At 49.3% G+C, this 22481-nt stretch overlaps 1 protein-coding gene across 2 annotated transcripts in view; it reads left to right on the forward strand.

Annotated features, from left to right (window-relative positions):
* The first annotated feature begins 11546 nt into the window (after nt 1–11546).
* The window catches only part of XRCC1 (X-ray repair cross complementing 1), a 310744-nt gene continuing 299809 nt past the window's right edge, over nt 11547–22481 (forward strand). Inside the window, exon 1 of one of the 2 annotated variants that reach the window (XM_086929793.1) lies at nt 11547–12157. In XM_086929793.1, the coding sequence (XP_086785919.1) occupies nt 12107–12157 (51 nt within the window). In that variant the 5' untranslated portion in view covers nt 11547–12106. The remainder of the gene's footprint in view (nt 12158–22481) is intronic. The other variant, XM_086929794.1, reaches the window with a different exon arrangement.

Raw genomic sequence — 22481 nt, forward strand, 5'->3', positions numbered from 1 at the left:
TGACAAACACAGCAAAAGGCCTACAACCCTGAGGCCGGCTGCACTCATACTGTAAGCACATCTCAATACAGCGCCTCCCACATCCCGGAGGCCGGTTGGCGCCGTTTTCCAAAGGAAAATACTTTTTACAATGCCATAATGGGAACCGAGGTCTTTTTCTGCATGTCGGTGCTATTATCTGCTTCTCAAAGGAGCACAAAGTTTTCTGATTAAAGAGAGAAAAGAAGAATAAAAAAAATAATAACCCCCCAAAAAAGGAAACCCCTCCCCCTCCCCAAACAAACAGTGAGGTGTCAAGTCAGTCATTTGCTCCCAGGACTCTGGTCACGCAAAGCGTACACAACTATGAGGTCCAAGTTCATGCGCTAATCCGTTCCAGATCCCTCCAGTCCTAATCTGACGCCCACTCTATGTAATCTCGCCATTCTAGCCTCGCCGTCAACCCGCACACTGCCAGGCCATGCGTCTGTGGAATCCATCCTGCCCCTTTAAAATCCAAGCACCTCAGGGCGCCGGTGCGCTAGTGCCTGCCTCTGCCCTCGACCCAGTCTCTGTCGTTACGTTCCCCCAGTCGCCTCGTAGATATGCAGTATATAAAGAAGTTCTTTGGTCTGCTCCTCGGTCAGAGGAGTTCTCTGAAGGTTTCAGATTGTATGCAGCAGTAAAGAACGTCTTGTGACCACTGTGACACTGTGGGCAAAGGACCTCTTAACCAGCACATTGCCACCCTACGCTTTGCCATGAGTAGTCCCAGGTCCACCAATCTACACGCAGCCATCGGCAATTTTTTAGAATACCCCAGCAGTGCCACCGCTGGGTCAGGGGGGATCTCTAGCTCAGCCACCTTGCTTATCTCTTGAAATATGTTGTCCCAGAATTTAAAGACACCGGGGCAACCCCATGCCAAGTGGAGAAAGTCCGCAGTCTGGGAGTGACATCTTTCACAAGCAGCGGTCTCTCGTAAGCCATGCCTATGCAATCTCTTTGGTGTATAGTATACTCTATTAATGTTTTTGAAATGTATCAATCTATGTTTGCCATGCAGAGATATTCGCCTCGTGTTGGTGCAGCAATATGACCACATGTCATCGTCAATTGTGATGTCCAATTCTCGCTGCCAGGCAAGTCTGGCTTTGGTTTACTGATTGGCTCTCTGGGACATCACTAGTTTATATAGATTGGAGACCAGCCTACCGGGGGGATTTAGTTTTAATGAGGTACAATAGCTCCAGGACCTCAGGGGGTTCGTCCATGTCCTCCCCAAGGTGCTGCCACAGTGCTCCACTCACCCTATGGAATTGAAGGTGCACAGACATAATATCGAGTCCAAAATATCGTTTGGACATAATATCGAGTAAATAATATAGACTGGACAAAATATCGACTGGACAGAATATCGACTACAAAAATATCGTTTTTAAGGTAAGTGAAGTAATATCGACTGTAAAAAATATAGATAGCAAAAATATCGAATTTTTAATAATATATAATATTTTATAGTGTATTTTTATGTAATAATATGTGTGAAAAGTGTGTATTAATGTTATAAATAATTTTATTAAATGAATTTTGTTTTTATAATAATTGCGTAATGTAATTCTGTAGCGGGTTGTGGGTTTATAAGGGAATAGGGTGGGAAGTAATTTAATTATAATTAATTAAATATGTAAATTAATTAATTGATATTAATCTAAAAATAATTGTTAATTCATTTGTATGTGTTAATTAATTTAATAGTAATTGCAAAATAATTAATAATAATTGATTAATTGGTAAATATGTAAATTTTACTAATTTAATGCAGTAGCGGATTGTGGGATTATAGGGGAATAGGGTGGGAAGTAATTTAATTAATAATAATTAAATATGTTAATATATTTATTGATAGGAATTAGTAAATAATTAATAAATAATTTAATAGTAATTGTTAATAATTTTATATTAATTGATTAATATGTGATTTTTACTAATTTAATTATTACAACTACGCTTTCCAACGCTTTCCTTACTGTTGCACCCACTGGAGTGGGAATAGTAATTTTAACCTCTACGCTATCCAACGCTTTCCCTACTGTTGCACCCACTGGAGTTGGAATAGTAATTTTAACCCCTACGCTATCCAACGCTTTCCCTACTGTTGCACCCACTGGAGTGGGAATAGTAATTTTAACCCCTACGCTATCCAACGCTTTCCCTACTGTTGCACCCACTGGAGTGGGAATAGTAATTTTAACCCCTACGCTATCCAACGCTTTCCCTACTGTTGCACCCACTGGAGTTGGAATAGTAATTTTAACCCCTACGCTATCCAACGCTTTCCCTACTGTTGCACCCACTGGAGTGGGAATAGTAATTTTAACCCCTACGCTATCCAACTCTTTCCCTACTGTTGCACCCACTGGAGTGGGAATAGTAATTTTAACCCCTACGCTATCCAACTCTTTCCCTACTGTTGCACCCACTGGAGTTGGAATAGTAATTTTAACCCCTACGCTATCCAACGCTTTCCCTACTGTTGCACCCACTGGAGTGGGAATAGTAATTTTAACCCCTACGCTATCCAACGCTTTCCCTACTGTTGCACCCACTAGAGTGGGAATAGTAATTTTAACCCCTACGCTATCCAACACTTTCCCTACTGTTGCACCCACTGGAGTGGGAATAGTAATTTTAACCCCTACGCTATCCAACGCTTTCCCTACTGTTGCACCCTAGTGTAGTATGCAGCTCCAGGCATGTCACGTCGAATTTAAGTAGTCCAGTATCCCAGTCCTGCGATCAACCGGCTCAAAAATAACGGCCGGGAAGGGAAGAGGGTCAGCGAACATTCTCTCGCGCTTAAGGTATGGTATGTCAGCTGGGCCGTGTATCCAGCGGTAAGCTTGTGCCCCCTGAGCTCCAGATCCGGTGCGCCCAACCCGCCTTGATGGTATGGCAAAGTGAGAACTCGCCATTGGACGCAAGCCTGTTTGCCTGCCCAAGCCAGCCGCACCAAGGATTTATTAAGTCTAGTGAGGAAGGCGCGCGGTACTACAATTGGTACATTAATGAACAGGAATAAAAATTTAGGCAGCACCACCATCTTCATAATAGATATCCTACCGATCAATGAAAAAGGGAGCCCGATCCAGGTTTCGACGTCATCTTCTAGTTTGGCAATAGCCATTCCATAGTTTTCCCTGAAAACTATTTCTGAGTCCGTATGTAACCAAATTCCAAGGTAAATGACGGAGTCATCCGACCACTGCAGTGGGTACTCCATCTCAAATGGCGAAGTGGATGGGGTGAGGGGAAAGGCAATGGACTTAGACCAGTTAACCCACAAACCGGAAAGTGCACCAAAGTGTACCACCTCTCTCAGAACCGGGGACAGGTTGTTTTCCGGGTCTCTAACGTAAAGCAGTGTGTTGTCTGCATACGTGGAAACCACTATCTTATAGGTGGGAAAACTTACTCCACTGTGGCTATGATATTCTCTGAGCGCACACGCTAGGGGCTCGGCGACCAATGCATATAGCGTTGGCGACAAGGGGCAGCCCTGGCGAGTCCCCCTAGAGATGGGTATAGCATCTGTTACTAAGTCTCCCAGCAGGATTCGGGCAGAGGGTGCATTATCAGCACCCCAATCATTTGCAAGAAGATGGAGCCAATTCCCATTCTAGACAATGCGTGTCGCATAAATGGCCACTTCACCGAGTCAAATGCCTTCTCCATGTCTAGGAAGACGGCGATAGCACTAGTGTCCGGTCGGACGTGTTGCATTGTGCCAAAGACAGTACGCAGATTATAAGTGAGGTTTATGTCAGGCACAAACCCTGCCTGTTCCGGGGCTACCAATTCTGGGGTCAGCAGGGCCAGGCGAGTAGCTAAGATTTTTGCAAACAGCTTAGTGTCCACGTTTAACAAGGAGAGCGGGTGGTAGGAACCACATTCCTCCGGTGGTTTACCTGGCTTGGGAATAGCCACCAAAATGGCTTCTCTCATTGATTGTGGCATCTGTCCCGTAACACACATATCATCAAACAGCTACGTTATATGAGGGAGCAAGATATCTATGAAGGTCTTGTAAGAAAGCACTGTGAGGCCATCTGATCCTGGGGCACCGTTCGCCTTCATTTCAGCTAGTGCTTCCAAAATCTCGTCCTTTTCTATGGGGAGGGACAGAAATTCCCTATGTGTATTGGTCAGGAAAGGTAATTCAATATATTCCAAATAGTTCAATATTTCCCCATCCAGATAAGACTGGCGTGAGGCATACAGGTTTGCGTATACTGTTTAAAGCTATGAGCGATATCTGCCCATCAGTTAGTAATTCACCTCTCTCCGAACGGATCTTAGGTATGGAAGTCTTTCTCCTTCTATCCTTCAGGATGTTTGCCTGCACTGACCCAGGCCTGTCGCCCTCTCCATACGTACGAGCTGTGGCATATTTCCCCAGATGCTGCAGTTCACAATCTGCTGCCTCATGATACTCCTCAAGTAGTGTCGTCATTACCTCAGTACTCTCCCCATTCATCCCTGACTGTTGCCTGATCTCCAATTCCCCCAATTTACGCTCCATATGTGACAATCTCTGTTGTATGTCCGCAGTACCCCGGAGTGTTTGGACATGGCCACCCCTCTAATATACACCTTAAACGCTTTCCAGACCATTTGGACACTGTCCACAGACCCTATGTTAGTGGCAAAAAATGTCTCTATCGCTTCTGCTGTCGTTTCTCTAAACAGGGGGTCCAACGGCTAGTAAGGGGGGAAATGCCATGTGAATGTAGGAATAGACTTCTTAGGAGTGGACAGAACCAGCAGGATGGGAGAGTGATCAGACAAAGTATGCGGCAGAACCTGACAGGAACGGATCTGTGACATAAGCGACAATGACACCAGCGAATAGTCAATTTGTGTGTGCAGGTTGTGGTAAGCGGAGTAGTGTGTGAACCGCCCTCAGTAAGGTAAATTTCTCTCCATACATCCCTTAGTACCAAGCTGATCATTGCCCTGTCTTTAGCTCTGACTGCCGTCGCCGGACTCCTAATCGGTCCACCTGATCTGTCCAGGCTCGGGTTTCTAACCAGATTGAAGTCGCCTCCCCATATCATTTGAGTCGTCCCACTTCTGTCCACTATGTTGGTGAAGAACTCCGGGCACTCATAGTTGGGTCCATATACATTGACCAGTAGCAAGTCAAGTCCCCTACCCTGGCATTGGAATATTGCAAACCTACCGCCTGTGTCGGCTGTTACCAGTTGCAGCTTATAGTCAGACCTGGGGTTAACCCATATCATCACCCCCTGTGCGTCAGTCGTGAAACCTGCGACGTTAACGTTCGCCGTCAGACCTCTGGGGCGCATCATTGGGCTCTGAAGTGGGAGGTGCGTCTCCTGTAGTAAGGCTATGTCAATGTTGTGTCTAGTGAGGTAGTTCAACACCTTGCGTAACTTGGGAAAATCATTAAGGCCCCTTACAATCCACGTCACCGCTCTAAGGGAATCTACTGGCTTCTGAGAAATGGCCTCTTTAGTTATCACCATCCTGATTGCAGTGCATCACATAATGTCCAGTGTCCAATAATTGGTGCATGTACTGTGTGCTGTGTAGTAATGAGTCTAATCTATTTAACCTCTTAACAAGAAACCGTGACCAATCCCTAAACCCCCCCTCCCATGGCAGACCTCCCCCAACTTGGTCACGTTTAATCGCGTATAGGGACTTCCCTCACCACCCCCCTCCCACTTTCAACCAAATTAACACAAGTATTGGTTTGCACTCGCAGGAGGAGGTCGCTCTTGCTCTACCCCTTAGTCAGATGAAAATGTGTTCATAGTCGTGACCTCCAAGCGCATTGCCCTCTTATTGCCTCCACCACCAATCAACCAGTCAATGCAGCAGACATGAATTAGGGACCCCCGACTATGTATGTAAGGACCCCATGACAACGCGCCAATTAACAATTGCTCTCGTGACTCCCATGGTAATAGCTAAAGAAACCCCTGTGTGCTGTCCAACGCACGTGTACTTAATAACAGTAGCCATCCTATTGAGAGCTTTTCACAGTGGAGAACAAGCAAATGTCCGCGTCACTGATACATTATTTACGATACATACAGGGCTCCTCCCCACCCACCCTCCCACCCCCCCAGATCACAGAATACTTAACGAGTGTATGCCATCGGGCCAATCTCAGTCCTGTTCTTCTAGCGATCCCCCAGCTGACTCCTCCAGAAGCTGTCGCTCCGGGCTCCGGACTCCGCCTCTGCTCCTTGTTCCATTCTTTAAGGGCCTTCTGCAGAGCCTTCGGATCCGTGAAGAGATGTGACCATTCTTTCCTGTTCACCTGCAGCTTGGCCGGGTGCAACATCGCATAGTCCAGACCCAACTCCCGCAACTGCTTCTTCATGGGGACAAATTGCCTACGCGCCTCCTGCACTCAGGCGGTGTAGTCGGGATAGAGTGAGATGTTAGACCCTTCATAGGGCAGCGTCTGTTTGTCCCATGCCATATGCAGCGCCGCGTCCCTGTCTCAATAGTTCAACAATTTTGCTATGATTGGACACGGCGGGGCACCGGGCTGGGGTCGAGGTCCCAAGGAGCAGTGCGCTCTTTCCACTATGAACATGTTCGAGAACACTTCCGCATCCAGTAGATCCACCAGTAGCTTCTCCGCGAAACGCTCCATGTTCCTGGTTTGTGTTGTCTCCGGCAGTCCAGTAATCCGTAAGTTGCAGCATCTCGAACGGGCCTCGAGGTCCTCTATTTTATCTTGCAGCACCTGCATGATCCTGCCGAGCTTTTTATGGTCCGTGTTCAACGTATTTGGCGTTTCTTCGACTTTCGTGAGTCATCATTCGGACATGTCTAGCCTCTCGGCTGGCTTGTCCAGACGTTCCTCCATTCTGTCCATCCGATACGAGAGGGCGTCAATCTTCGTGCCAAAGGAAGAGATGCTACTTTGCAGACCCTTCTCCATTGACAACAATAGACTGCGGATATCCTGCTCGTCCTCTGCAGGGGGAGTAGGCCTGGTCTCCTCCCCCAAGACTGGGTCGTGGGATTTAGAGCGCTTCTGGTCAAAAGTAAACTTGGACTAAGTACTGTCCGACTTGCCCATCGTTCTTGCCGATGGAGCAGGGCCGCACACACGGCCGCGCAGAAAATTCCTTCAGCAATCAATCGGTAGTGGGGGTCGGAAGCTCCCCCCTTCCTGCAAAAGCTGTGCGATGTGTGACCGCAGCTCTATGATGCATGCCTGCCACAATAAGCTTCGCCCAGTACTGCTTGGCGTTCCACTGGGCTTCGTGCTGCCTCCCCCAAAGGGGTTACCAAGCTGTGCCACTTCCCCTGCGCATGTATGGTTGGGCACTGTACTGGGCAGTGCGCTTTTCACACCTCTCAGCAGGGCTTGGAATATTCAAAGTCTGGCAACCGGGCCCGTCGCTGCAGGAGGAGGAAATCCACCTTCCTCTGTGCGCCCGGTCACCCAGGTCTCATCCCGAGAGATGAGGGTGCCAGGCCGAATTCCCTTAGTAATGTCCGGATGGAAACTTGGCTGTCTTTCCTCAGACTTTAATGCTGGACCGCAGGGTCAGCTACCTCCTCAATCGCCTCAGTGCCCCCACTTCAGGTGTCTCCTTCAGTTTGCACGGCTCCAGCCACCCGCTCCTGCGAGGAGAGAGAGAGGGGGGTTGAGGGGGTGTCGGCTGAGCTCTCCCTCGCCGCTAATGCATGCCGGCCGTCAAGAATGGATGGCGCCTCCACTGCTTTCCCTCATACCCGCTATCAAACTGAGCTGTCCCGCGGGCGGTACTTGTGCTGCAGGCTTCCACCCGCTCCGGTCCAGATTCCAGGCACTGAGGCGACCGACTCAACCATGCTCGCGATGCCGCACGCACTGCGACATCGCTCTGCCCCGCAACTCACTGCCACGCGGGGATCAGTGGCCTCCTACCTCGCGGCAGCTGACTATAGATGAGTCGGATCGGGAGGGATCTCAGAGTCCGGGAAAAAAGTCTTGTGTTGCCACAGGTGCCCCGCGCGGGGGTTTCTGTTTCCAATCGGAATATCAGCTGTGCTAGGCAGGATATCTGTAGGATCGTGTTACAGCTCTTCGAAGCTCGAGGCTCAAGCGGCCATCTTCGCTGCGAGCCAAGCTCCGCCCCCCCCCCCCCCAGGAGACCTTTTTCTTTGAGGCCCTTCTGCACGTTGAGGGTTCATTAAATAGACCATGGAGGCCAAGCTCCTTCAAAACTGATTCCACAGAGCCGAGCCGAGGTAAATTTCTGCTTTTTTCCACGCTCGGACAATCCCTTAGTATAAGTTGTGTGAGTGGCACTGTTTCCCTGCGTCAAATGGAGTGCCACAAAAGGATTGAGGCCAATTAGATTGTATATTGTATATACGGGAGGCCCAGTTCCTTATGTAAGGTATAGTTTGATGAAGATGAGGGAAGGCCAACCAGGGCCAAGTAGTTTGGAGGATATTTGTTGTTACCCGGCCCCAAACTCCAGCCCCATAGGTTGCTGCCGCCTTAACCTTGGCTTAAAAAATGTTTTTTAGGGGTATCAGTGGTCTTACACCCATTTTCTGTGCAAGGGTTTTTATTGCTGAGAGGCTTCTCTCCATTCCCCTCTTCCTACCTTCCACCAGTTTTAGCCAGGATGAGTCTTTATCAAAAAGGACCCCCAGATAGGAAAAAGTGTCAACCACCTCCATTTTCTCTCCACCTACATATAAGTACGGGGTTTTATCTCTTTTCCTTGCCCCGGCTTTGATGCCAAAGGACTTGATGTGGTTGACCCTTAGATCTAGGGAGTCCATAAATTATATATATGTGTTTATCAGACTTTGGAGTCGGAGCCCTGTCCTAGCTATCAATACCGCATCGTCCGTGTAGCCAAGATAGGTAGGGGTTGGGAACCAAATATAGGGACATCACAAGAAGCCTTAATAAGTGCTTTTTCAACACCATTTGTGTAAATAGAGAAGAGAAAAGGGGCAAGACACAGCCTTGCCTTACTCCTCTAGCAACTCGAAAAGGGTGTGTGCAGTCGCCGTTTTTGGTATATCGGACCATTGCTGTTGCATTTATATACATTTGTCTGATAAAATGTATTATGGCATGATCAGCCCCTGTCTCCTCCAATATCTTCCATAGCTTTTCATGCACAACACAGTCAAACGCCGCCGACAAATCCATGAAAGCATGTAGATTTTTCCTCCCTTTATTCTGAAATATTTTTCTATGGTCATTTCTAAATTTAAACACTGTTCCACAGCACCCCTTCCCTGCTGGAACCCATACTAGGCCTGCATTAGTATATTAGTCTCCTGTGCCCAGGCCTCTAGTTTGGAGAGGAGAAGCCGTCCCATCAATTTAGAGGTAGAATCCAGCAGGGAAATTGCTCTATAATTTTTAGGGACTGCCCTGTCCCCTTTTTTATATATTGGGATATTGACACCTGTACACCACGAGGGAGAGGCGCCTATTTTAGCTATAGTATTTAAAACATTTGTAAGCAAGGGGTCACATAGATCTGGCATTTCTTGGAAGAAGTCGATAGGAACTCCGTCTGGGCCTGGAGCTTTGCCTGGGATGCATGAGCTCAGTCCTTCCTTCACTTCATTTAGTGAGAAGGAAAGGGAACTAGGGTTACACTCTTCTGTGGTTGGGGAAGGTGTTTGTGAAGAAGTTCTAGGGGCACCTACATTACTATCAAGGGAGGGATAAATCACAGTCACACTGGCCTCTGCTTGGAGATGGCTTATGAAGGTTGAAGGCAGACTAGCTAACACTTATAAAAGTATGCGCACAGCCACTGGCATGAAATTGGACTCCCCTTCACACCCATCCCCTTGGAGCACTCTGCCAGGCCTGATGAAGACAGTGCTAAGGTGACATGACAATGACTGAAAGTGCCATCCAATGACAGGAATATAACATGATTTCAAACATCTTGAAACACAGTCTTTGATGCTGGCTCGCTCTCTGCTGCTTTGAATGTAATATCTTAAGGGGCACAGTGCCCAAAATAATTATTAGGTTCACAGAAATGGCACCTTGAAGAGTGCGACAGAGAAATGAGGTTCACAGCAGACTCTGCGCATATCAGCATGCTTTGTGAAGGTTTCAACAAATGTACTGCAGGGTGGGAAACAGATAACCCCACTCTCTTAAGTCCACCATTCATTTGTAACTTATCATCAGGCATTGGTAACCTATTATGGAAAACAAATGTCTCAAATAGCGGTGGCAATCTTCATTTATCACTGCGGGTCACTTACTTCTGCAAGTTTGTTCTTGGAGAAGACCCCAGGCCCCTCCCCATGCTGGTGCATTTTTCACCTCACTCACTCACAGGTTGCAGCCCGATTAGTAAGCATAATAAACATAAATCAAGGATGAAGCAGACCGACACATGCAGGAACATGAGCAGAGGGGCAGAGCTGATCACATAGAATTGCTGCAGACTGTGCCACTGGAAATAGAAAAGGGGCACAGGACAAAGACTGGACGCTCTCATAAAGTATTACTGCTGAATAAACAAGTGAGAGTCGCTCTTTGACCAGCGCTCTCATTGTCAGTGTGATCGTTGTTTTAATGCAATCCCTTGTACAGTGCCACTTTTGTGGTGGTTAGGGGTGCCATAGTAGTGTGACTAATGCATTTTAGTGTGGTGATGCGAAGACCGGCATTAACATGCTAACATGGGGAGAGGATGTGGCCTCACGGCCAGAGCTGCCGACTTTGGAGCTGGACAACCAGGTTCGAGAACAGGTTCAAGCCTCAGCATCAGCTCAGCATCTTGTGATTCTGGGCAAATCACTTAATCTCCCAGTGCCTACCAAATAACATATGTGTCCTTGTGTAATATAACTGGTGCTCGTGTAAAGCGCTCCAATACCTTTGATTTGAGTTTGCGGTATATAAATCTGCAAAAAAAAACAAAAATGCATTTGTCTAACCCCTGGCATGTGGGTAAGACTGGACAGCCTAAAATAAAGCCAGCAGATATAAAATAAGCAAATGTGAGTTATGAAATAAAAGACCAATGGTAGGCAATAAATGGAAGGCATTGCTAGAGAAGCTTTCAGCATTGCCCCAACATATCTTTACAACCACACAGCAGCTGTCTGGTAGACTTCGACCTAAAAATGGCAAACATTCCAAAACACAGAACAATTTCCTTTTTATTTTTTTAAGACTCAGGTTTAATAAATGTTGCGTGGTTACATACAAAGTGCAGCTGGTGTTCGCCTAAAGGCGAAGGCCCATTGGAGCGCCCTCCCTTGAGTGATAAAGACAGAAGACAACTGATCCAAGAGGGGATGGGCATGGCACCTGCTGTATGTTTATGTTCTCCGTCAGTGACTGCAGCGCCGGATCCAAGAGTCTGGACCTGGCAGCTCTAGTGTGCTGCAGGACACGTTCTAGTGGCAAACGTAACTTGACTTCCGAGCTCGAAGAACGTACCGCCCTCCCTCTTCTGATTGGCCGCTCTCGTCCTCTCTGCGCGTGCGCCTTGCTCTCTATGGTCCTGGGCGGTCTGCCTGGTCTTGCACTCTATGGTCTGTGCTTCCGGAGCGCGTTGTTTGGGTGTGAAGGCAGTGGCTCTGTGCTCAGAGGGAAACCCAGGCGGTTTTAGAGGGGAGGGCACGGAGGGAGGGGCCTCAAAAGCCGGGGTCTATGAACGTGGCTGTAGAGGGGGCCTGGGGCACCTCAGAAGCACACATTGAAGGGGCTATTGAGGGACAAGGGAGTCGGAGGGACACAACATAGGGACTCTGGGGATTGGGTTTATCGAAGAGGGGGTACCCTTAAAAGGACTGTTTTGGGTCCCACCCTGGTGTATTTTGGGGGTACCGTTGCCTCCGGCTAAGCATCGGAGGTCCCCGAGGGATACTCCAGTGGTGCTTGCAGGGGCTCATTGGGTGCCTGCAGACACGGGTGCTGTCGTTAAGGGACACAAAAGAGAAGCCCTTGGGGCAGTGAGACTTTTAATGGGCTCTGCTCGTGACAGGAGGTGTACGCGGTGATTGGGAGAGGCCACTGACAAGCTGTAAAAACTACTCTGATTGGAGGAGCCCTAGAGGGCACGACTGGAGTCAAGACAAGATGCCTGAGATCAAAGTGAAGCACGTGGTTTCCTGCAGCAGCGAGGACACAGTAAGCATGACAGCTACTGGCCGTGGCATGTCTGCCAAGGTTGCATTGTGCATATGCATGGTGTTTCTGTGTTGTGACGTGCATATCTCATGTATTGTAATTGCATTTATATAGCACGTACCACCCCTAATGAAACTGACACATGTAGTTGTACACAAAATATTGCTGACATCCTACGATCTGGCTTTGAATGGGTTGGCAGTCACAGTTGGTTAATACAGAAAGTAGCAAAACGTGTTACCAGGAAACGTGTGCATTGTTTTACTCATGCTGATTATTTACCAGCCTCCCCTCCCTTGAATCATTTTGAGAGAAGGCTTTGGAGACTCAGAGTAAAGAAACACCCGTGTATTGTAGAGTATTTTACAGTCTAGTGGTCTCCCCGAAACCCAGAATTGGTGCATCTTTGCAGACACCTCGGTTTTAGCTAGAGGTGCTTGTAAGCCAAACCAAAGCATTTGATAATGTTGCGTTCGTAGTCAGTGTTTGGGGGATGACCAGCCCCGCTTAGATGTAATCTCGTACCAGAGACCTCTATATGAGGAACATATTGACTAACAATTGCAGCTGGAGAGAATACATCACAGGGGGGTGGGAAAGAAGCACACTGGCGAGAGAGAGTAACACGTAGCAGGGAGGAGAGAAGAGAAACTGCTGGAAAACAAGCATTGGCCTAGCCATGCAGCACATTATCATTCGTGCTGTGCCACCAGGTATTGAAGAGTTATGCAATTACTACACTGGTTTTTTAGGTCTAGCCTAGGGAGCGCGAATGCGCTGGTTATGAGGCCTTTAGCCATCGGTCTTCTCTTTTCAAGTACTCTCACTCGTGGCGGCATCCACCTTGCGGGAGAGAGCAGCAGCGCGGCCACGTTAATACAAACATATGGCCGCTGCTCGCTCCCGCAAGGTGGATACCGCCACAAGAACAAGTGCTTGTAAAGTGAAGACAGTGAAGACCGCTTCTTTACGTCATGAAGCACTTCCACCCGTCACTTCCTCTCTTACGTTGCTGCTTTTAAGGTTTATTAAACCAGCGCAACAGCTGCACTTGCTAAGCCGAATAGTGAACAATGGCAGCTGTGCACTTTTTTAGGTTTCGCCTCGTCGAAAGCTGCTCACTGCGCAGCTTTTCGGCGCAGGCGAAATCTAATGTTAGAACAGTGTGGCCTTTGTTCCGCCTCTCTCTTCCATTGGCTAGATCCATAAATGGAGGCTAGCCATTGGAAGAGAGAACTCTGTCATTTCCCGAGGCGATTGGTGGGCGTTCCGCCGATTCTTTCCCTCTCTGTAATGCCATGAAGACGTGGCCACTGTGGGCGTGCATTTTTTATTTTCACCGATGTTTGTGTTCATTGTTCGTCTTGTTCCCTGTCCCGCGGGCTGTTTCCTGACCACCTTCCCGCTGTCCGTGTGCCTGCCCGCCCCCCTCCCGCTGTCCGTGTGCCCGTTAACCCGCCCCCCCTCCCGCTGTCCGTGCCTTTAACCATCCACCTTGTAGAAAACTTTATATAGGTATATGCTTTATTTCTCTCGTGTGTCCCTCTTCGTTCTTTAATGTCACTCCTAATTACACTGCCATTGCAAAATTGTCACACTAAATCAATCTGGGGTGGGGGCAGTGGCATCCTCCGCTGACCCTTTCCTCGGACATGCCTAACGGCCCTTATGGCACCCCATCTGCCGCCCAACTGAAGCCCATCTCTTCCGGCCCGTACCTTTCCCACTCCCCGCCAGTTATCCTCAAGCCCTCTATGTATTTCCGAAACCCCCTTTCAAAGCGGTATTTAGTAGTCCTTTGTAACAGGCACGAGCCACTTTTCTCTTGCAAACACACTCCTCGTTACATCGCACGTTTTGTTAGTTTGTAATACCTGCACAAGTGCCACATTGACTACGTAACATTTGTTCTTGTTCTTCAGTGTCTGCCATCTGTTGCAGTACCATACCTCCTAATTGTATATTCTTTTCTCTTGTAACCCTGTCACTCTTCTTCCTATATTGCACCGTTTGCTACCTCCTGTATTCTGCTCGCTCACAACTGTCACCCTTGTCTCATGTAACTCAACGGCTCCGTTTGTAATTTGTTCACTTTTCATTTTTCCCTCATGCATCATTACTGTTCCCACTGCGAAGCGCTCTGACTCCTTCGGGTAAGGTCCTCGCTATATAAAACGCCTAACTAACATAAATAAATAATTAAGATCGCCCAGCCACGATCCCACCAGTGCCTCCCAGAGGGCCCTTGTCTGTGCGGCACCGCCGCCCCGCCCTCGGCCATCCCCACAACCTCTATTGTAATCCCCTTTTCCGACAGCGCCCAACCCCCGCGTTGTCCCCCCCCAGCACCCGCGGCAGTAAACCCCCATTCCAATCGGCCCTAGAAGGATGAAAGGCCCGTGCCTGACGCCCATCCAACTCCCGACCCGTCCCTTCCCTTCCCTCAACCACTGCTCTTGTGCACAGTAGCCTCCGAACCGCGTCGGCCGCTCTATGCTTAACCCCCCCCCTTTAGCTAAGATCTGCTAAGTACTCTGGCAGCCCTGACCCATCCCGCCCGACGTCCCATTTTTGAGACCTGAATAGGCATTCTCTCCTCGCTCTGCCTGGCCCCCACCCCCCCTTTAGACATCGCTTCCCCCAGTCCCGTCATTCTCCCTGTATACATTGTTGACTCCGTAGATGCCCAGAGCCTCGGCCCTGTTGTGTTGACCCTTGCCTCCATCTTTCACTTACAGGGCGGAGGGGAGGGGAGGGGTGGGGGGGAGGAGGAGGAGGATTCCACAACTCCCTGGCATACCTGGTGAAGCAGCCCCCGCCCACCCCGCACTAACCCAATTCGCCAGTCCGCCCCCTAGGCGACCCTCCCTGCCTCCTTATCTTACCCCTTCCTTTACTCGGACAGCCCCCTTTCCCCTGTCCTAAACCCCCACGCAGTGAATTCCTTGCTGCTCGTGTTGGTGCCCCATCCCCCCCGCAACTTCCCACTCCCCTTGGCGCCATTTTCTCTCTCTCCCCCTTGCTCTCCTCGCACTGTGCCCTCCCCAGGGCCACTTTACCACCAAACCAATGGCGCTACCCGAGCGGTCCACACCCCCCTCGCGACATCCGTGTGGGCTATTACTAGAGTAGATGCTTGCCTCTGGTCGGCTAGGGGAGAAGTGACCGGGCCCTTCACCATAGGAACCGCAACCATACATACAGAGCAAAATACAACCCCTGGCGTCACCCGCGCGGTCCGCCCCTGCTTTTTAAGTGTCGACTTGAAGGCCTGTCAGGTGGCACCCATACTCCCCTTGGGGTCTTCATCATTGTGTCTCGCAACGCGTTCCACCCCCTGTCCCCTTACCCCCCCACCGTGTCCACCCCCACGTCCTGCCGGTAAGGCACTCTGATCCATACACCCTCCACCCATCGCACAAACTGCATACCCGCATTTGAGGGGAGAGGGATTGCCGAGATGAAAGAAGACCCGACCACAGCATAGTGTGCTGGAGTGTGACCCGCGTCCTGCCTAGCTACCGCACGCCCTGCGTGGTCCCCGTGACCACCCACACGCAACGGGCTCCCCCTCCGCACCAAGAGCATACACACGCCCCTAATCAAGGACTCAGTCGGCACCTCTATGCCCAGTGGTGCTTACACGCGACCACCGCCCGCCTTTCCCGTGCTTCGGACTCCAAATGCTCTCACCTGACAGCCTTCAACAGCCCCAAATCTCCTGCATTACCAGCCATCTCCCGAGCCTCTCTTTCCCCGCAGTATTTATTTTACGCCGCCAATGATGCCCCGTACAACCCCAAGACCACAACCCGTCCCCATCCACCAGACCGTCGACCGCCAACCAATGCATAGTATATGTATTTTTTGTCCTAGACCAAAATTAAATTGCTGGCCCTGTATAACAAAGGTCATTTTGAATATGGGGCCACACATAGCGTATTTAGAAAACAATGGTGTTAGCCTCTGTGGAGCGAAAACTTTCATTGTCTTGGCGCACCGTAAGAGGACTTCCTATTCTATTTGCAATACCAGCCATCCCGTAACCTCCTTCTCCCGCTACCTGCCGCAGCTCCCTGCCTCCCCCAGATCCCACCCCTCCGACCAAATTGGTGCCCGCCTCCTTCGGTCACTCTTTAGGAAACTTTTGTCACGCTCACTTGCGAGGCCCCCCCCCGCCCCCTAGCATAAGGCCGAAGCCAGCGTTGAAGCACCATGTGCAGCTCCGCGATGACACAACAGCGCTTAACCCCCTGCAGCTGCCCGCCTATCTCCCCCCTGCACCTCGTCTGCCCCCACCCTCCTGGGAAAGCAATCCAAGGATACCCGCCCCCTCTTCCTGCCGTCAATATTCATGTTGCATGTAGTGACAAGCCATTTTTATTTCGCTTCAGCCGCAGCCCTGCTTCAGTGCTCGCTATGCCACCCCACTCTTCACATTGCTGTGTTATTGTCTTGAATTGCCCACTATACCCCGTACTCTCGCCCCCTCCTCCCCCCCCCGCCTGCCGAACAGTGCCTCTCCCCGCCGCACCTTCTCATGTGTTTATTGAACATGCATACAAGTAAATATTTATGGCAGAGTAATGACAATACATGCAATTTTACCTTGGACACAGTGCAGCTGTTGTTGTTCTGAATATGGTATTGGTATTTGTGTCCCAGTTTTTGCTTCTCAAAATCTGGCCACCATACTTAGCTGTGTTCCAAGTTTATACCACTGTGTTCACCCTCATTCTTTCTCTATTCACGTCTCCTTTTTTTATTCTTCCCAGACCCTTTCTTCCTTCCCTCGCTTCAATCTTCATCCTGCCATTTCCTCACTGCCTTTCCTCTTCCATTACTTCCCAGGAAACTTTGCGCCTGTCTACCCTTCAGAGGACATTTATGAGTGCCTGTGAGCCATAAAGCACATTTCTTGTGCTTCATGCAAAACGGTCACCCACCAACCAGCCCTTTGATAAAGCTCTTGTTGAGTAGGTGCTTGTATTGCCCACATTTGGATATTTACTTTACATATATATATATGGCTCTGGGTGTGTGTGTGTGTGTGTGTGTGTGTGTGGGGCTCTGGGTGTGTGTGTGTGGGGCTCTGGGTGTGTGTGGCTCTGGGTGTGTGTGTGTGTGGTAGTAATTGCTGTCTGCTGAGCTCGTCCGTAGGGTACAATAGGTCTCACATTTACGAGAGATTAAGCCAATGGCAATGTAAATGACAATGCCATTTATTTATCTGTTTTCAAAACCAACACATAAATACAAATTTTGTCATTTACAATGCCAATAGCTCTAACTTTTCCAAAGGCGAAACCATTGCATTGTAAATGCTTGTTTTTCTTTAGCGCTTGTTTGTTTCTAATAATCTGCCTCTTTCTGCTCTCCCATGTGCCCCCTTCGAGATCCTCCTCTCTTTCTGCATTCTGTCAGCACCCTCCTACCCAATAGTTGTCCTTCACCACGTCCACCACGACCACATCCACCACGACCACATCCACCACCACCACCAGGTCCACCACGTTCACCGCCACCACCACATCTATCACCACCATGTCCATCATCACCTTGTGCACCACCAGTGATGGGTAAAGTGTCAATGGAGGGCAGGGGTAATAGGAATGTCAACCCCGGCTGTACATGGGACATTTAAGGATGCATTGGGTGCGGGAATAGGGGCTAGAAGTATTACAGCAGCCCCAAGATACATTTTAAAGAGGCGCAATGTCACAGGGCCACCTTTAAAAGCACACGCAGCATCTCTACCTCACAGTGCCATACCTGCACGAGCCACTCGCTCAAAATAAGCATTGGCATAGCCAATAGGTCTTGCCTTTGGGACCTTATAAGTGTTTAGCCATGCATCACTTGATGTTGTTGCACCAAGGATATTGTGCTGGATAACTAAACACTTATAAGGTCCCAAAGGCGAGACCGATTGGCTATGCCAATGCTTGTTTACAGTGTGTTGGGATGCGCTATTCCAGTGTGTGTGGCCTATGCCTGACTGCATTAGGCGGCAGTTGCAAACAAAACAGGTGATGGACCGAATGTGGATCAATGTCACACATTCCACCCAGTCAAAAGATCTGGGCCCAAATCCATCGTTTTTTTGCACTCCACACCACCCTGGGTTAGACAATGGCGATATGCAAATCAGCTCTGACCCTGTGCCCCATGGGAACAGTCCAGTCCGAACTACAAAAGCCATGTCCTTCCCAGAACGGAATCAAGCATCCGAGGACCGTACCGGTTTCGAGGTAACACCTCTCATCAGCCCGGCTAGCTTGACTCCAGTGGTGTGGAGTGCCTGGGACCCACTTCTGAGCATCCCCAGCACACTTATGGCGGCAGTTGCAAACAAAACAGGTGATGGACCGAATGTGGATCAATGTCACACATTCCACCCAGTCAAAAGATCTGGGCCCAAATCCATCGTTTTTTTGCACTCCACACCACCCTGGGTTAGACAATGGCGATATGCAAATCAGCTCTGACCCTGTGCCCCATGGGAACAGTCCAGTCCGAACTACAAAAGCCATGTCCTTCCCAGAACGGAATCAAGCATCCGAGGACTGGACCGTTTTCGAGGTAACACCTCTCATCAGCCCGGCTAGCTTGACTCCAGTGGTGTGGAGTGCCTGGGATGCCCAGACGTGGGTCCCAGGCACTCCACACCACTGGAGTCAAGCTAGCCGGGCTGATGAGAGGTGTTACCTCGAAACCGGTCCGTTCCTCGGATGCTTGATTCCGGTCTGGGAAAGATATGGCTGTTGTAGTTCAGACTGGACTGTTCCCATGGGGCACAGGGTCAGAGCTGATTTGCATAAAGCCATTATCTGACCCAGGGTGGTGTGGAGTGCAAAAAACGATGGATATAGGCCCAGATCCTTGTACTGGGGTGAATGTAAGACATTGATCTACATTCTGTCCATCAAATTGTTTTTTGTAATTTTCTGACTGCATTAGGAGCACCTATTGAATAAGGCTTTGTTAACAGTCTGTGTCTGGATGCACTGAGCTCAGTATACAAGATTTACAGAGTGTGTTTTCTGTATGCGTTGAGCACATGATACCAGTTGTGCAGGAGTAATTATCTCTGCGGCTACGTTGAGCTGGACAATGCATATTATCATTTTGGAAACCGAGAGCTATCTATTGGCTTTGTCGGTGTCCATAGCGCCGGGACGCTCTTGGAGCAGCTGAGCGCTCTACAAAACACCCAGTAACATAACATAACATAACATAACAGTCTCTCAGTGCAAATGTAAACATAGTTAAAGATGCAGTATGTAATGTGGTGAAATGATTACAGTCACATATTTGGGATGGGGGCATGTCTTGCTAAAGTCACACAGGGAAATAGTGAGTTGTCTGTGAGAGCAAAGATGCGGCGAGTCAGAAGGATAATTTCCTGTTTGTATGCCTTGAAATGCCAAGATGGGTGCAGCGGTCACTACAGTGGACATAATGTATAACCGGGAGAGCTGAATCTGTCTTTAGTGTCTGCATTCAGTGCCGTAAAATGCCTGAGGCAGATGAACTGGGCAGCATTGTCAGCTTGTGGTCATAGTCACAATACCCTGTGTTGTGAGCGTTGTACAGAATAAGGAGCCTGATGTTGGTAGCATGGAATCAGCAGGGTACCATGGCCACTCAATGGTTCTTGGTGAAATGAAAGGAAATGAAATGAAAGGAGGTTTTATTAAGCACAGCAGCTGCTCTGAGGCGTCCAGGCGCTAGGAACTAGATTGAGCCTTCCAGTGAGTCGGTCCAGGGTGAGCTTAGTTAGTTAAAAAGAAAAGTATTGAGCTGTCTCCGGAAGGTCAGCAAGTCGGGGTTAGATCTTCGGTGTAGGGGGAGTGAGTTCCATAGCTTGGGCGCATTGTAGGAAAAAGAGCGGCCTCCTGCTCTGGATCTCCGGATCCGAGGAACTGTTGCCAGAAAAGCATGGGAAGAGCGAAACTCTTTCTTTGGATAGTAAGGGGTGATTAGAGGGTGGCTAATTGTAGGGCCAGCTTTCCAGTAAGCTTGATGGGTGATACACATGGATTTAAACTTAATTCTTTCTCTGACAGGGAGCCAGTGTAGAGCTCTCAATCGGGGTTCTGCGTGGGATTCCAAGGAGTGTGCGTGCTGCACAGTTCTGGATCCGCTGCAGTTTTTGCAGGCAGTATTCAGGCGCCCCTAAATACAGGGCGTTACTGAAGTCAATACGGGACTGGATTAGGCCCTGAATAATTACCTGCTTGGCGTCAAAGGGTAGAAGTGGGAGGACTTTTTCATCTTCCTGATGAGACCAAAACAAGTCGCTGACAATCTAGTTGCTTGTGAATCAAAGGTGAGGGATTTGTCCAGCCACAGCCCAAGGCTTTTTATGTTTTCTTTCGGTGGGGGGGTGCACCTAAACTAGTAGGCCATGACCGCTCCAAGGTGGCAGGAGCTGAGGGGCCAAGAAGCATGAGCTCAGTTTTATCCCCGTTGAGCTTCAGACATGACTTTGTCATCCAACTCTTCACCTGCTCCAGGCAGGTAATCAGGTTGGTTTGAGGTTGGTGGGCGTTCTTATGCGTAAGAGAGACCACCAGCTGGGTGTCGTCAGCATATGTGAGGATCTTAATACCATGCGGACGAACAATCCCAGCCAGTGGTCTCATGTACGCATTAAATAGCGAAGGGCTCAAGGAGGAGCCTTGAGGCACCCCGCAACCCAAGGACTTGGTTGCAGATACAGTGGTTCCTTCAAAGACCTGGACGGTCTGATCACCTAGAAAGGACTTAAACCAGGCTAAGGCTTCTCCTGATATTCCCATACTGAGAAGACGGCTTAAGAGAATTTTATGGTTCACCGTGTCAAAGGCGGCGCTCAGGTCAAGGAGGATCACTGCCACTGATTTCCCCCCCCCCCAACCCCCCCCTCGATCCAAGATCCGCCTTGCTTCCTCCGTTACTGCCATCAGAGCCGTCTCCGTCCCATGTTTGGGACGAAAGCCCGTCTGGGTAGCGTCGAGCAGGTGGTTATTCTCGAGAAACCTGGGTAAAGAGATGTTATTATGTTTTTCAAGGACCTTGCTTGCCCAGGGAAGCAATGAGATCGGGCGATAGTTATTAAGGTTGCCAGGATCAAGAGTGGGTTTCTTCAGGAGTGCTCGCACCATGGCATGTATCCAGGTGGGTGGTACAGTGCTCGTCACTATGGAGGAATTCAGCAACTCCATTAGCGTTGGAAAAATTACCTGGTCAGCCAAGACCAGCATGCTAGGTGGGGCAGGGTCGCACGGGGATCCAGATTTTATTTGGTGCATCAGAGGCTCGAGTGTTTCTGGCTCTAGCTGTGGAAAATGGTCTGAGATGTTTTGATGAGGCTCTTCCACTTCAGCAGCTAGATGGAGTCCTTGAGTGGGAGGCTCCAAGTCAGAGTCCGGGAATGATAAGTACATTTTGTTGACTGTGAAAAAAGAATTCAGCCAAGTCGTTGCATCGGGAGAGAGGCTTGTAGTTGGCCGTTGGCGGTGGTGGAAGCCTTGTCAGGCTTTTTACCGGTTGGTACATTTCTTTGGGCTTAGATTTAGCCAACATGATTCTTTCGGTATAATAGGCCGATTGTGTCGTTTTTCTTGCGGATTTGTAGACTCTAATCGTCTCCCTATAAATAGCTTTATCCGTGGCAGTGTAGCTCAGACGCCACTTTCTTTCCATCCTCTTACATAGATGCTTTTTGTCTCTAAGCTCTTCTGAGTACCAGGGGGCTGTTTTACGGTGCCTCTTTGAGCTAATGGTACGGAGGGGGAGAACAGAGTCCAATGACTTCGTGATCCAGTGATCATATTCATTGTAGTCTAGGAAGGGGTCGCAGTTGAGTGTGTGTCTGGTAGTTGTAAGAATGCTGGTCCAGTGGACCAGACATAGTTTAGGCCAGTTTCTCATGCTGCGGGGGTGAGGGTGGGGGGTGGTGGGGGGGCAAATTTATGTGTAGTCCAGGTGAGGGAAATAAGAAAATGATCAGTCCAGGAAAGAGGACTAATGGTGCCTACTTTGAGGTGCGCGCAGTTGCTGAATACCGGATCCAGCAAGTGGCCTTTAACGTGTGTAGGGGATGGAACAATTTGCTCCGACTGGACTGCAGCCAGACTCGCTGTCATCTCTACTGCGACGCTATCCGAGATGTTATCGAAGTGTATATTAAGATCGCCAAGTAGCGTAAAGTTTGCCGGGAAGGTGACCAGTTCGGCCACAGCTGAGGGTAGCGCAGTCTGAAACTGTTTGAGTGCCCCGGGAGGGCGCTAAATGAGGATACCAGTAAAGCTGTTGAATTCAATGACAAAATGCATGC

This window comes from Lissotriton vulgaris, chromosome 7, assembly GCF_964263255.1.
Source record: "Lissotriton vulgaris chromosome 7, aLisVul1.2, whole genome shotgun sequence".
NCBI classification, from domain to species: Eukaryota; Metazoa; Chordata; class Amphibia; order Caudata; family Salamandridae; genus Lissotriton; species Lissotriton vulgaris.